The sequence below is a fragment of the Portunus trituberculatus genome, chromosome 25, assembly GCF_017591435.1.
Source record: "Portunus trituberculatus isolate SZX2019 chromosome 25, ASM1759143v1, whole genome shotgun sequence".
In the NCBI taxonomy this organism is placed as follows: Eukaryota; Metazoa; Arthropoda; class Malacostraca; order Decapoda; family Portunidae; genus Portunus; species Portunus trituberculatus.
Window position 1 is genome coordinate 4,025,001 of NC_059279.1, and position 11,959 is coordinate 4,036,959.

An 11,959-nucleotide genomic window follows, 5' to 3' on the forward strand; every position below is an offset into this window, starting at 1 on the left:
ACAGTTATCTAGCTTTACCTCGGTCACGCGTGTGGCAGAAGGGAAAGAAGGAGAGTAGGAGGGAGAGAGAGAGGGAGAGGGAGGGATAGGGTAAGGTAAAATGGAGGAGGTAAAATTTTAGCCACTTCCAGGTAGGTTCCAGTTTCAAGTTCATTGAGAGTAAAAGTTACACGATTCTCTTTTGTTATTTTTTTTTTTGTGTGTGTGGTAAGGTAATGTTACGTCTCTGTAGCCTGAGGGAATGGAAGCCGCTAACACTACCACCACCATCACCGCCACTATTACCACCATCACCACTACCACTACTACTACTATAGACAGAAGATAAGCAAAATAAGGGGATGAAATATATTTAAAAACAGCAGCAAGGGATTAATAAAGCACAGAATGGAGGAGAAAAATAAGAATAAAAGTAAGAAAAACAACAACAAAAGAGGATTACGAGAAAATAGGAATGAAATACAGAAGGAAAAAGAAAACAATTGTAAAAACGAGGAATTAAACACAAACTGAAGGAGAGACACAGATGCAGTGAATAATATGAACCAAAACCACTTTAGAGATGTAGGACGGATGTATAGAAAGAAGAGGAGGAAGAACAGCTGAATAAAGTTAAGTGAACGTGAATAAAAGGCAAGGCGGAGGAGACAGACTGATGTTATGTTACTTGAGGCAAAGCAGCAGTGTTTACAAAGACAGTCGGAATCCCGTTAACAAAATGTACACACACACACACACACACACACACACACACACACACACACGGGAAACAGCCATTGGTTTACTGCAAGTTCCGTGTGTGTGTGTGTGTGTGTGTGTGTGTGTGTGTGTGTGTGTGTGTGTGTGTGTGTGTGTGCATTTTGAGGTTACGAGAGTAAGGAGAAAAAAATGATGATAGCCTGGTAAAATTGATTGTAATGAGAAAATAATTGTTTCCTAGATAAACAAAAGAAAAAAAGAAAAGAAGAGAGATAAAGACACTACTACTACTACTACTACTACTACTACTACTACTACTACTACTACTACTACTACTACTACTACTACTACTACTACTACTACTACTACTACTACTGAGATCAGCACCATCACCACCACCAATAATCAGCTGCGAGGGAACGGACTCAAACACACACACACACACACACACACACACACACACACACACACACACACACACACACACATACACACACCTGTCACTTGGAACCTGGCGCTCAGAAGACCTAATTCTATGATCAGGAAAATGAGGAGGAGCAGGAGGAGGAGGAGGAGGAGGAGGAGGAGGAGGAGGAGGAGGAGGAGAAGAAATGAAGAAGATATGAAAAGAATACAAAATACAAACAATGCAAAAAAGTCACAATATCAAAGAGAGAGAGAGAGAGAGAGAGAGAGAGAGAGAGAGAGAGAGAGAGAGAGAGAGAGAGAGAGAGAGAGAGAGAGTTGCCTTGGCAGACACACTACGACTACACACACACACACACACACACACACACACACACACACACACACACATAAACTGCCTGATGTGCGTAATGACATAACGGGAGGGAGAAAGCGGAAGAGAGAGAGAGAGAGAGAGAGAGAGAGAGAGAGAGAGAGAGAGAGAGAGAGAGAGAGAGAGAGAGACCATGCAGAAGACGTCACACGAGTATGTAAGTCAGCGTGTCAACCATTATTAATATTACTAGGAGACTTGCACTGCCCTAAATAGGATCTGAACGCATTCCTGTTGCATTACAAGGGGGATCAGAAACCACAACCCCGCAACCCCGCAACTATTAAACGAAGGAGGATCTACAATAAGACTTAAAATGAGTAAACTGAAGAGAATCGAGAGGAAAGCTGAAAATAATCACAAAATGGAATCCGAACCTTATTTATATGTGATCGAAGAAGTTATAAGGAATTGAGAAGTGTACTAAAAGGATCAAGGATTATCTCGTGTGAATAACACTGAATTGAGAACTCATAGTAATATATAGGGTAGTAATAGATGCAGAGATTATAATAAGATTCAATACCTTATCATTTTGAGAGGATGAGAATCGGAAGCTGCTATTAAAGACTTGAAATGCAAAAGAAAAGAAGGTAAACAGGATCAACAATTAACATGGAAGAAAGAAAAATATCAAAATAAGAAAAAAAAAAAAATATACGTTATAGAAAGAGAGGGAGAGGGAGAAAAAAAAACTACAGCTACCAAATATTACCAAAACAAACATTACGTGACAAAAAAAAAAGAAAAGAAAAAAGGAAGGAAAATACAAAGAGTCTCAAAGATAATGATGACAGCAAGAAAACAAAAGACCATCAACCACCTGCTTAAAATACGAGGCTTAATTCAACTCATATTACGTGTGTGTGTGTGTGTGTGTGTGTGTGTGTGTGTGTGTGTGTGTGTGTGTGCGAGCCAGATGGTTGGTGGCGCGTCGTGGGAGGGAGAGGTGGTGAAGGAGAGACGTCAACAGGGTAACGGGAAAGAAGAGGAGGAGGAGGAGGAGGAGGAGGAGGAGGAGGAGGAGGAAAGAGAATGGCGATGGTGGTACTGGCCATCTGTATGTATTGGAGGTAGGCAGGAGGAGGAGGAGGAGGAGGAGGAGGAGAAGAAGGAAGAGGAGGAGGAGGAGGAGGAGGAGAACAAACATAAGTGAAAAGAACGGTAGAGAAGAATAATTAAGGAGACAACAAACATAAAAAAGTGAACAATAAGAGTCGTGCAAGAACCATGAAAAATGAAATAATAATAAAAAGAAAATGACGAACAATCCCGCAAGAAAGAAAATGAAATACAGCAAGAAATCAAATAAAAAGCTGCAGAGAGGCACGCCCGTCACATCACAACATAACATAAACCACACATTAAACTCTAGAAAGTGTGACGGGAAAGGCGGTGACGGAGGGACGCGGGAAAGCTGAATGTAGGTGCGATTGGGAGCCACGTCACGGGAAAGCGTCATCGTGGAAACCATAACAGCGATACTCATTTGTCACCAGCGTGCGATTCGAAAGTATAAGACAGAAGGAGAACCAATCATTCATCCCCTACTGTGTCTATGGCCCTGCGTGTGTGTGTGTGTGTGTGTGTGTGTGTGTGTGTGTGTGTGTGTGTGTGTGTGTGTGTGTGTGTGTGTGTGTGTGTATGTATGTGTATGAGAGAGTGTTGGGCGTGTGTACGTGTGTATTGTGTATATTTTCCTTCGTGTGTACGTGTCTGAGAGAGAGAGAGAGAGAGAGAGAGAGAGAGAGAGAGAGAGAGAGAGAAGACACTGTAGAGATAGTTAACAAACAGGAAGCCGGAGAGATCACAGGATTACACGGACATGAGAGAGATAGAGAGTTTCCCATAGAGAGAGAGAGAGAGAGAGAGAGAGAGAGAGAGAGAGAGAGAGAGAGAGAGAGAGAGAAAGAAGGAACATCTGAGGGAGTATCGGTCACGGTACGTCCCACGATAAGTATCTCCTGAAGACCTGTTTACCTCACCTTCCCTAACGCGACACCAGACGGCGGACGGGTCTTGCCTCCCTCCCTTCCTTCTACATGCGGTCCACTTAAAAGACGAATAGCTCTCTAAATGACTCGCAGTAAACCTCGAGATGCAACGTGACGGAAGTTTACGACAGTTTTACGACGTGTTCTCTTAAAATTGTCTGTGTTTTAGGGCAAATAAAGCGAAGATAAGTGGATTAGTTCTTGAAGTGTCTCTTAATGAAGTTCTAAATTGAACGGAAAGAAAGTCGACGACACTTTACAATGAGTTGCTTTTAAAATGTCTGTGTTTTAGGGAATAATAGGACTGGTATCGCCAATAAAGAGAAGATAAGTTGATTTGCTCCTGAAGTGACTCCTGATAAATCTTAAAACTGTATATGACTGAAGATCACATTTTACGACGTGTTCTCTTCAAGTTTTTGGAGAATTGCAGAGGAAAATGTATTAACTCTGAACAATATTGCGGTGAATCTCAAAATTGAACGTGATGAAAGCTTATTATGTTTTACGACGTATTCTCTTGAAATTTTCTGAATTTTATGAAAGAATGTCACTTATACAACATATCAAGTGAAGTAGAATAGCTATTCAAATATTGCATAAAATTTTTCTAGTACAAAACACGAGAAAAATGTATTTATGATACTTTACAAAACAGGAATAGGAAGAAACTCAGTAATAAAAGTTAACTGAAGACAAACAAACTGAAAACTTAAGAAAAAAAGAAAAAAAATAGATATTGCCAAGAAGTAAATCAACAAAAGGTAACCGAAACACGAAGAAAATAAATAAACAAAGCAAAAAAAAAAAAAAAAAACGAGATAAAAAGAACTGATAAAAAGACAAAAAATTCCCACGACCACATCAAGATCAAGAGTAAGAAGATTCCGGGGCTACTGGAGCGAGACATGGGTGACGCCACGACAGGACAAAGCCCCCGGCGAACTGTAAGGAGGTCAAGGGAGAAAGTCAGGGCTGAAGGTGCTTTAGTATGAGACGCGTGCATCGGTCGCATTCGCCCCGCTGAGGAGAATGGGAAAGGAGATTAGATAGCGATGTGGAAAGGTAGGGAAGGGTAGGGAAGGTGGTGTTTGGGGTTGGAAGACTGAGGTAATGGGTAATGGGACAGTAGGGCGGAAGGACGTTTGGGAGGGCAATGAACGAGCCTGAAGGTCCACAGTTAGGTAAATGTGGAGTGAATGTTTGGTTGAGGAAGGTTTGGTTCGTTACTTGTGTTGGAGTTTATGTTACTAGTTGTGCTGCTGGTGTTACTATTGTTACTACTACTACTACTACTACTACTACTACTACTACTACTAATCATTAATTTTTTTTTGCATTTTTCTTCCTTTTTCCTCCTTTTCTTCTACAACAACTACCATTTCTATTAACACTACTTCTCTATAACCTTACTACTGTTTTTCTACCTTTTTTCCCCCTCTTCCAACATTTTTTCACTTTCTTCTTTTTCTACTACTACTACTACTACTACTACTACTACTACTACTACTACTACTACTACTACTACTACTACACCACTACTACAACCACTCCTTCTCCTCCTCCTCCCACTACTTCTACAGGAGGCATCTTACCTGAGGACGAAGTTCTTGCCCTTGAAGTCCTTGGCGTAGGTCCCGAGCTGACAGATGGTTCTCTGGATGCACTGCTCGCTCTCAAAGGCGTTCAGGTAGAGGTAGAACACGCGCTCGATCTCGTCATGCAGCTCATCCACAATGGAGGCCTCGCGGGGCTCATCTGACATCGCTCTGCCGTTGGTAAGCGTGAAGGTGAGCGAGGACAGGATCAGAAGAATACCACCGATGATCAGCAGAGGTAGGATCACAGCGGCGAACACATCGAACCCTCCCTCAGCAACCTCAGCGGAACCGTACTCTGACACGGGGTAGTAGTAGTAGTAGAGGTTGCCCTGGGAGCCGCCCTCGTCGTAGGAGGAGGGAGCAGGAGCGGCGTAGGAGGAACCACCGCCATGCCCTGAGTGTCCGTGAGCGCCGTCTCTCGCCTGGGCTACGGGGGCTCCTTGGCGCTTCTCCACGGAGGCAGCACACGCAACACCCACGAAAGCCAAAAGTAACACCTTGCACATCATCTGTAAAGAGATAGCAGACACTCAGCATGGCATAAATAGCACTTGCATGAATGGGGACGGCAGAGCTTCATTCATTACCTCATCAAAACCAGTATTCTTAACCCTTTCAGTACCATACCGTGTTTTCATGTTCATTTTAGTTACTATTTGGTGATTTTATAGTGTTTCAGAATCTTATGTGGGGACTAAAATAGTAAAGACTCTGGACATTAATTTTCTGACCTCCATAGAGCCTTCCTAATGCAAATAAAATCCTCTAATCATGTCCAAAAATCTAGGTAAAAATGTGTCTCAGTATTGAAAGGGTCATTCACTTCAGTTCTCTTACCAAGACTACGAAACAGTTAATGCAATAGGCAAAAGATCATAGAGTAACGAATATACTGCCTATGGAAATGAGGAAGGTCCCAAGCCACTCCTCTTCAGGTACTCCAGGGGTGATCTTTCTCTTGTTCTTGGCGTGTTGAGGTGTCAAGTTACTCTGACACTGCACCTCAGTCACGCTACAAGCCAATAAGTGTCTCTCTGTCACGCTACAATATATCATGATCAGTTCACCCATGCAGTCAGTCAGTCAGTTAGCCTTTCCTTAACTGCCTGACACACGCACACACACACGCACACACAGACACACACATACACACACACACACACACACACACACACACACACACACACACACACACACACACACACACACACACACACACGCACGCAGGAAGTTGGTTCATGCATAACTAACTTGAATAATGTTTTGATGACAATGGAAATAATTATGATAGTCATCCATGTGTGTATGTGTGTGTGTGTGTGTGTGTGTGTGTGTGTGTGTGTGTGTTGAAGCGTCAGTTGTGTGTGCATAATTGTCTCCGTTACGTGTGTGCGTGTGCGTACATGGGTGTGCGTGTGCTTGTGTGTGTGTGTGTGTGTGTGTGTGTGTGTGTGTGTGTGTGTGTGTGTGTGTGTGTGTGTGTGTGTGTGTGTGCCTGTGCGTGTATGTGCGTGTGCGTGTGCGTTTGTGTGTGTTTCTTTAGTCCACGTCATACAAATGAGATAAAAAAATATCATAACAACTTCACAAATCTTAACCAGCACACCTTGGTGCACGAACTGATTAACAACATGCATAAAAAACGCAACCAAACCACACAAAGTAAACGAAAAACACACACACACACACACACACACACAAACTCAAACCATACTCAACAAACACTAACATTGACAGTCGGTAAGCGAGAGACGAAAGACGTGCGTGCGTGAGTAAACTATGACACAAGACAGCGTACACCTCCCCTGACGACGACACGCGGGCGACTGACGGCCGGCACACACCTCCCACCTTATATACCTCCTCTGAAAGCCATGAGCGTGCCATGAGCTAAGTACCAGTGAAATCTTCCTAAACATAATGTCCGCTTTTAGTCTTTCTTGATACACGAAAGTTAGCTGGTTGTAACAAAGTGAAGGTATTGAGTATTAGCTTAGAGATTAGGAGATAAGGAAGCAAAGTCACAAGGATAAGAAGAGGAACTTGAATGTTTAGAGGGAAAGGTACAGAGAGTAATGGATGTCCAGGTATTTGCGTGTTTTTATCGGGGTTACTAATCCATGACTAATGTACGTACTGGTCAGAATGTTTTTGTTTTTAAGTTGTTTTTTCTTATTGTTGTTATTATTCTTTGTTTTTTTTTCATTCTTTTGACATTTTTTTTTTTACTTCTAAGAATTATTGAGTCTCTTGTTTTTTTTTTGTTTCTCTGTAAGAGGAAAAGGAGAAATTGATTAAAAGATCTTGTACTGTTTGATATTTTGTGAGATAATCATTCTCAGTTTTCAGAGAGAGAGAGAGAGAGAGAGAGAGAGAGAGAGAGAGAGAGAGAGAGAGAGAGAGAGAGAGAAAGCTAACATTGCGTCATGAATAACAAGGCGATTTCTGCATCTCCTGTTGGTCACCCGTACACCACTCTCTCTCTCTCTCTCTCTCTCTCTAACTGTGCACTGGAAGAAACGAAACATACTCCAAAGAAAAAAAGAGTAAAAGAACAACAATCAAGACTGCATCTGACATGTGTTTGGACAGCTGACACCATCACCACCACCACCACCACCACCACCGCCACCGCCACCGCCACTTCCAAAAAAGAAGAATAAACAAAAGCGTAGATATTAAAGCCACAACTCATAACACGCCACAGCATTTCTTTAACGGACGGGAAGATAAAGATGCTGTCAGGTCTATATTTCTCCCATTGCGTGCTGGCTCCTGTGGCTTCTGTTACCTCGGCCTCACCTTCAGCGGGAGGAGAGCCACCTGACGCTGCGCTATATTAACGGGCACAGAAAACGGACCAGGTGGAAGGCCCGGGACGCCACATAACTGACGGGAACTCTAGCAAGTCTCACGCGCATGTTTCTCTCTCTGTTGATGCTTAAATGTGTCTTATTTTAATTCTCCTTTGTCCAGAGTTGATATTGGAGTTATGATCACGTGATAAGGCTTGTATTCAACGGTAAAAGTTATCTACTGATGACTGACTATCATCTTACCCCTCCCATGTCTGTTATTAATAGTACAGCTCTTGTTAGGTAATGTATTTTGCACTCAAAGCTGTAAACTCATTCATTAAACCCTTCAGTACCAGGACACGTTTATCATATTTATTCTGCTTACTATTTGGTGATTTTATACAGCTTCAGAAACTTACACGGAGATTGAAATAGTGAAGACTCTGGTTATCAAAATTCTGACCTCCATAGCCCCTTCCTAATGTCATTTTTGGGTCTAATCGTAAATAAATCTCAAGGTAAAAATGCGTCCCAATACTGATAGGGTTAAGCTTCTCTTTGTTCATGCCTCTCTACTTCTCACCTCGACTCTTTCCATACGCTCACCAGTTCTCTAAGTGATACAGTAGTTTTAATTAAATAATGTATCGTTTGCATAGAAAACTCCTTTTATTATGTTACATGGTCCTACTTTTTCAATAATTCGTGTTTAAAATTACTCCTCAGCCTAAATTATAAGGTTTTGTGTCTAAAATACTTGTTTTTTTCAACTAAGACTAACTGTTAATTCAAATAAGTATAATTAACTCAGTTACATACCTCCGGCCCGGTAATTAATCTAAGCCTCATTACCTATTCATAACTCATACCTTAGGGGCCTGAGTCAAACCCGCAAGGCGGCCTAACATTAATAGTGGCAGTACCGTAACAGGAGCCAGTGAGGGATGAATCTATTACGTGCCTATCACCTCAGGATATCCTCTGAAAACCTGTGATTCAGTTTCCTCAAGTTTCCTGTCACCACCTCATCTGACTGAAGCCCGCATTGAGAAACGCTTTGCTCTTTCACCATGACTATTTACAATGCCCACAAAAATGATTAGCGGAGTTATCAAGAGTATTTTTTCTAAGTTAATAATGTAGAAATGTTGTTACTTTTCCTCCAGAACTATAAAAAGACTACAAAAACTTGTGCAAATATAAAAATTGCCTTCTGAAATAGTGGAGACGAAGCACATAAGTGTTTGAGAATACAAGCCTGACTGACTGACTGACACACTGTATACCTAACCATCAAACTAACCAACCAATTGACAATGAACTAACATAATGAATAGATAACTAACTAAATAATGTACTCATTGTTAAACTAATAAAAATAATCACCAACCTAACAAACTAACTAACCCTGCAGTCAATAAATAAAGCAAAAAAACTCAACAGACAGAATTGAACCCTAAAACAAACACACAGGTCACGAGTCTAGTTTATATCTTCACCGCTGCGCCTCAGACACAACTCTCCTCAGCCAAACCGCAAAGGCCAGTACGTGGGGGACCTCCAACCCAGGTCTTCAGGCGACAGAGGAACCGTAACCAAGAACCAAAAGCCTCAAGTATACATCAGGCCAGCCACTCCCTTCAGAACACGCTGGATACTACCTCTAAGTCAAACACAGGTGGAATTTGTTAAGTATGGTTTATTATGTGTGAGTGTTAGTGTGTGTGTGTGTGTGTGTGTGTGTGTGTGTGTGTGTGTCAGGTTCAGGTGTATTGTTAGTGAGAAATGTCTTGTTTTTGCTATTTTAGTTACTCCTGGAAGAAAATGAGGGAGAGATCGTGAGTTACAGAGTGTGATGAGTAATTTGTGAGGTAGTGTGATGAGTTATCATGTGTTTTGTATGTAGGTGTACAGATGTTGTGTTTGTGTTTTCCTTAACGTGATGTGTTATTGGTTTTCCTTTTATATTTCATTTGTTATTCAAGACACACTTGTTAACCAATTACCTATTCATTTATTTCTAGCGATATACGTCACTAATTACACTGAATTGTCTAGGAAATTCAATATAGAATAACTGTTTCTTCTCTAAATTTAAAATATAGTATCTTTATTCAAAAAGAATGAAGATACGCTTTGAATAACTAATAACACTGATAAGTAAGGGGAACTTGAATAACTTTAGAACATTTTACATCCATGACATTGAAATTATGTAAAACTAACAGCAAAAGTAACTGAATAAACAAATAAAGGCAGGACTCTTCACGATACAGAGACGCAAAACAAAAGACGATCAAGTAGCAAGATTGACGGACTGATTGACGGACTGAGAGATTTGAATGCGCCGAAGGGATGAAACCACGATGGTGCCAGTCAGATAAGACAACCAATCAAGGGCTTCCGTCATGGACACGTGGGTTGAGGAGCAAAAATGATCGAGCAATCACCTCAACACTAATCAGGAAGTCGTTTTAACTAATCCCTGTACTCTAAAACGCCATATCCTATCACTATTTCTTAAAAGCCGCATGAATAATTAATCACGTTTCCAAGGGTGTTTTTTTTCCCAGTAAAGGCGCAAAATTCTTAACAAATAACCACTTAAATATTGATTAGGATATCGTTTCAACTAATCCTGTACTCTAAAACACCATTTCTCATCATTAACTATTTTTAAACACCACATAAATGATCAGTGACGTTTCCATTGATGTTTTCCCCAACAGAGACGCAGAATTCTTGCTAAATTTTCCTTACAGGTACAAAAACACCCTTGAAAATCCTAAGAACTTTTCACTAAAGTCTGTAATCTTTTTCAAACACTTCCCTAATATTGAAGACTCTTATTTCCCGACCTTTAAAGGCAACAGAAAAAAAAAATAAAGTTTCTATTAATGTTTTCCTAGTAACGAATCAGAACCCATCTTAAACATTCCCTTCAATCATGACAACACCTCTGAAAATCCTACCAACTTTTTTTCCACGCCCACAAACTTAATTATTCAAGTCCTCATGGGTGTTTTTCTTAATAACGATACAGAATCTTTAAAATCTCCCCAGAAAACATGAAAACACTCTTATGAACCCTCTCGTAACATCCACAAGAAACCAAGACTCGAGATAAAACGCCGGACTGTTTGCGAATAGTCGAATACGTTCCCCAGATCACCCTGTCTGTCACAATCTCGTGTTGCGCTATGGAGGGAGGCGAGGAGAACCGCTGGTCAGTCACTGCACTCATAATAATCCACAGTGGAACGAATCTTTCAAACTCAGAGATCTTGCAGTCACTCGCGTCTTTCTCAGGTATTTAAACACACGTCCTGCTCACCTTGACTGTCGTGCTTTGTCCCGCTACGGCTCGTCAGGGGCTGATATTGCACGTGAATGTATGTTTTTTCAATGGAGTGCCTCGCTATATAGCCAGGCGGCGCGGAGGGGCGGAGCTAAGCCAGGGGGATGTCACCGTTTTCTGTTCAGTCTCCCACACCCGCTGCCACTTACCAAATTACGCTCCAGTTTTATGCTCCTGTGTTTTATGAGGTTTGTAACTATGCTAGTGGGATTTAATGAGTGTTTTTCTTTAGTGTTTGTCTTGTTGTGTGTTGAAAGGTTGAAAGGGGATTGATAGAGAGCGGAGGTTGTGTTTTGTTGTTCTGGTTACAGTCAGAAATCGTGATTTTTAAAAGGTAGGATATGCATGAGTCTTCATTTTCCTTTTCGTGTTCCTCTTTCTCATCCTTCCTTCCTTCCTTCCTCTTCCTCTTGATAATGTTTCCTGTTTTCCATCTTATTTCTCAGTTTTTTTTCTTTTCAAATCTACTCATCTTTATTCTTCTTTCGTTTCTCCTATTTTTCCTCTTTCCATTATATATTTCTTTTATTACTTTTTATTTTCTTCTAACTTTTCATTATTTTCCTATCTTCTTCTTCATTCTCCTCCTCCTCCTCCCCCTTCCTCCTCCTCCTCCGCCTCTCTCTTCCCTTAACTTTCCCTTAGTGAAAACCTTAGCACCAATGAACTATACAATATAATTATGAACAATTAACATTAAACAGTGGATA

At 41.1% G+C, this 11,959-nt stretch overlaps 1 protein-coding gene across 2 annotated transcripts in view; it reads right to left on the reverse strand.

The window, feature by feature from the left end:
* Positions 1–11,323, reverse strand: part of LOC123508908 — a 13,200-nt gene extending 1,877 nt beyond the window's left edge. The window contains exons 1-2 of one of the 2 annotated variants that reach the window (XM_045262920.1): positions 11,226–11,323; positions 5,088–5,602 (exon numbers count right to left, since the gene is read on the reverse strand). In XM_045262920.1, coding sequence (XP_045118855.1) covers positions 5,088–5,602 — 515 coding nt within the window. In that variant the 5' untranslated portion in view covers positions 11,226–11,323. Of the gene's footprint in view, positions 1–5,087; positions 5,603–6,822; positions 6,950–11,225 lie in introns of those variants that run through there. The other variant, XM_045262919.1, reaches the window with a different exon arrangement.
* Positions 11,324–11,959: the final 636 nt, after the last annotated feature.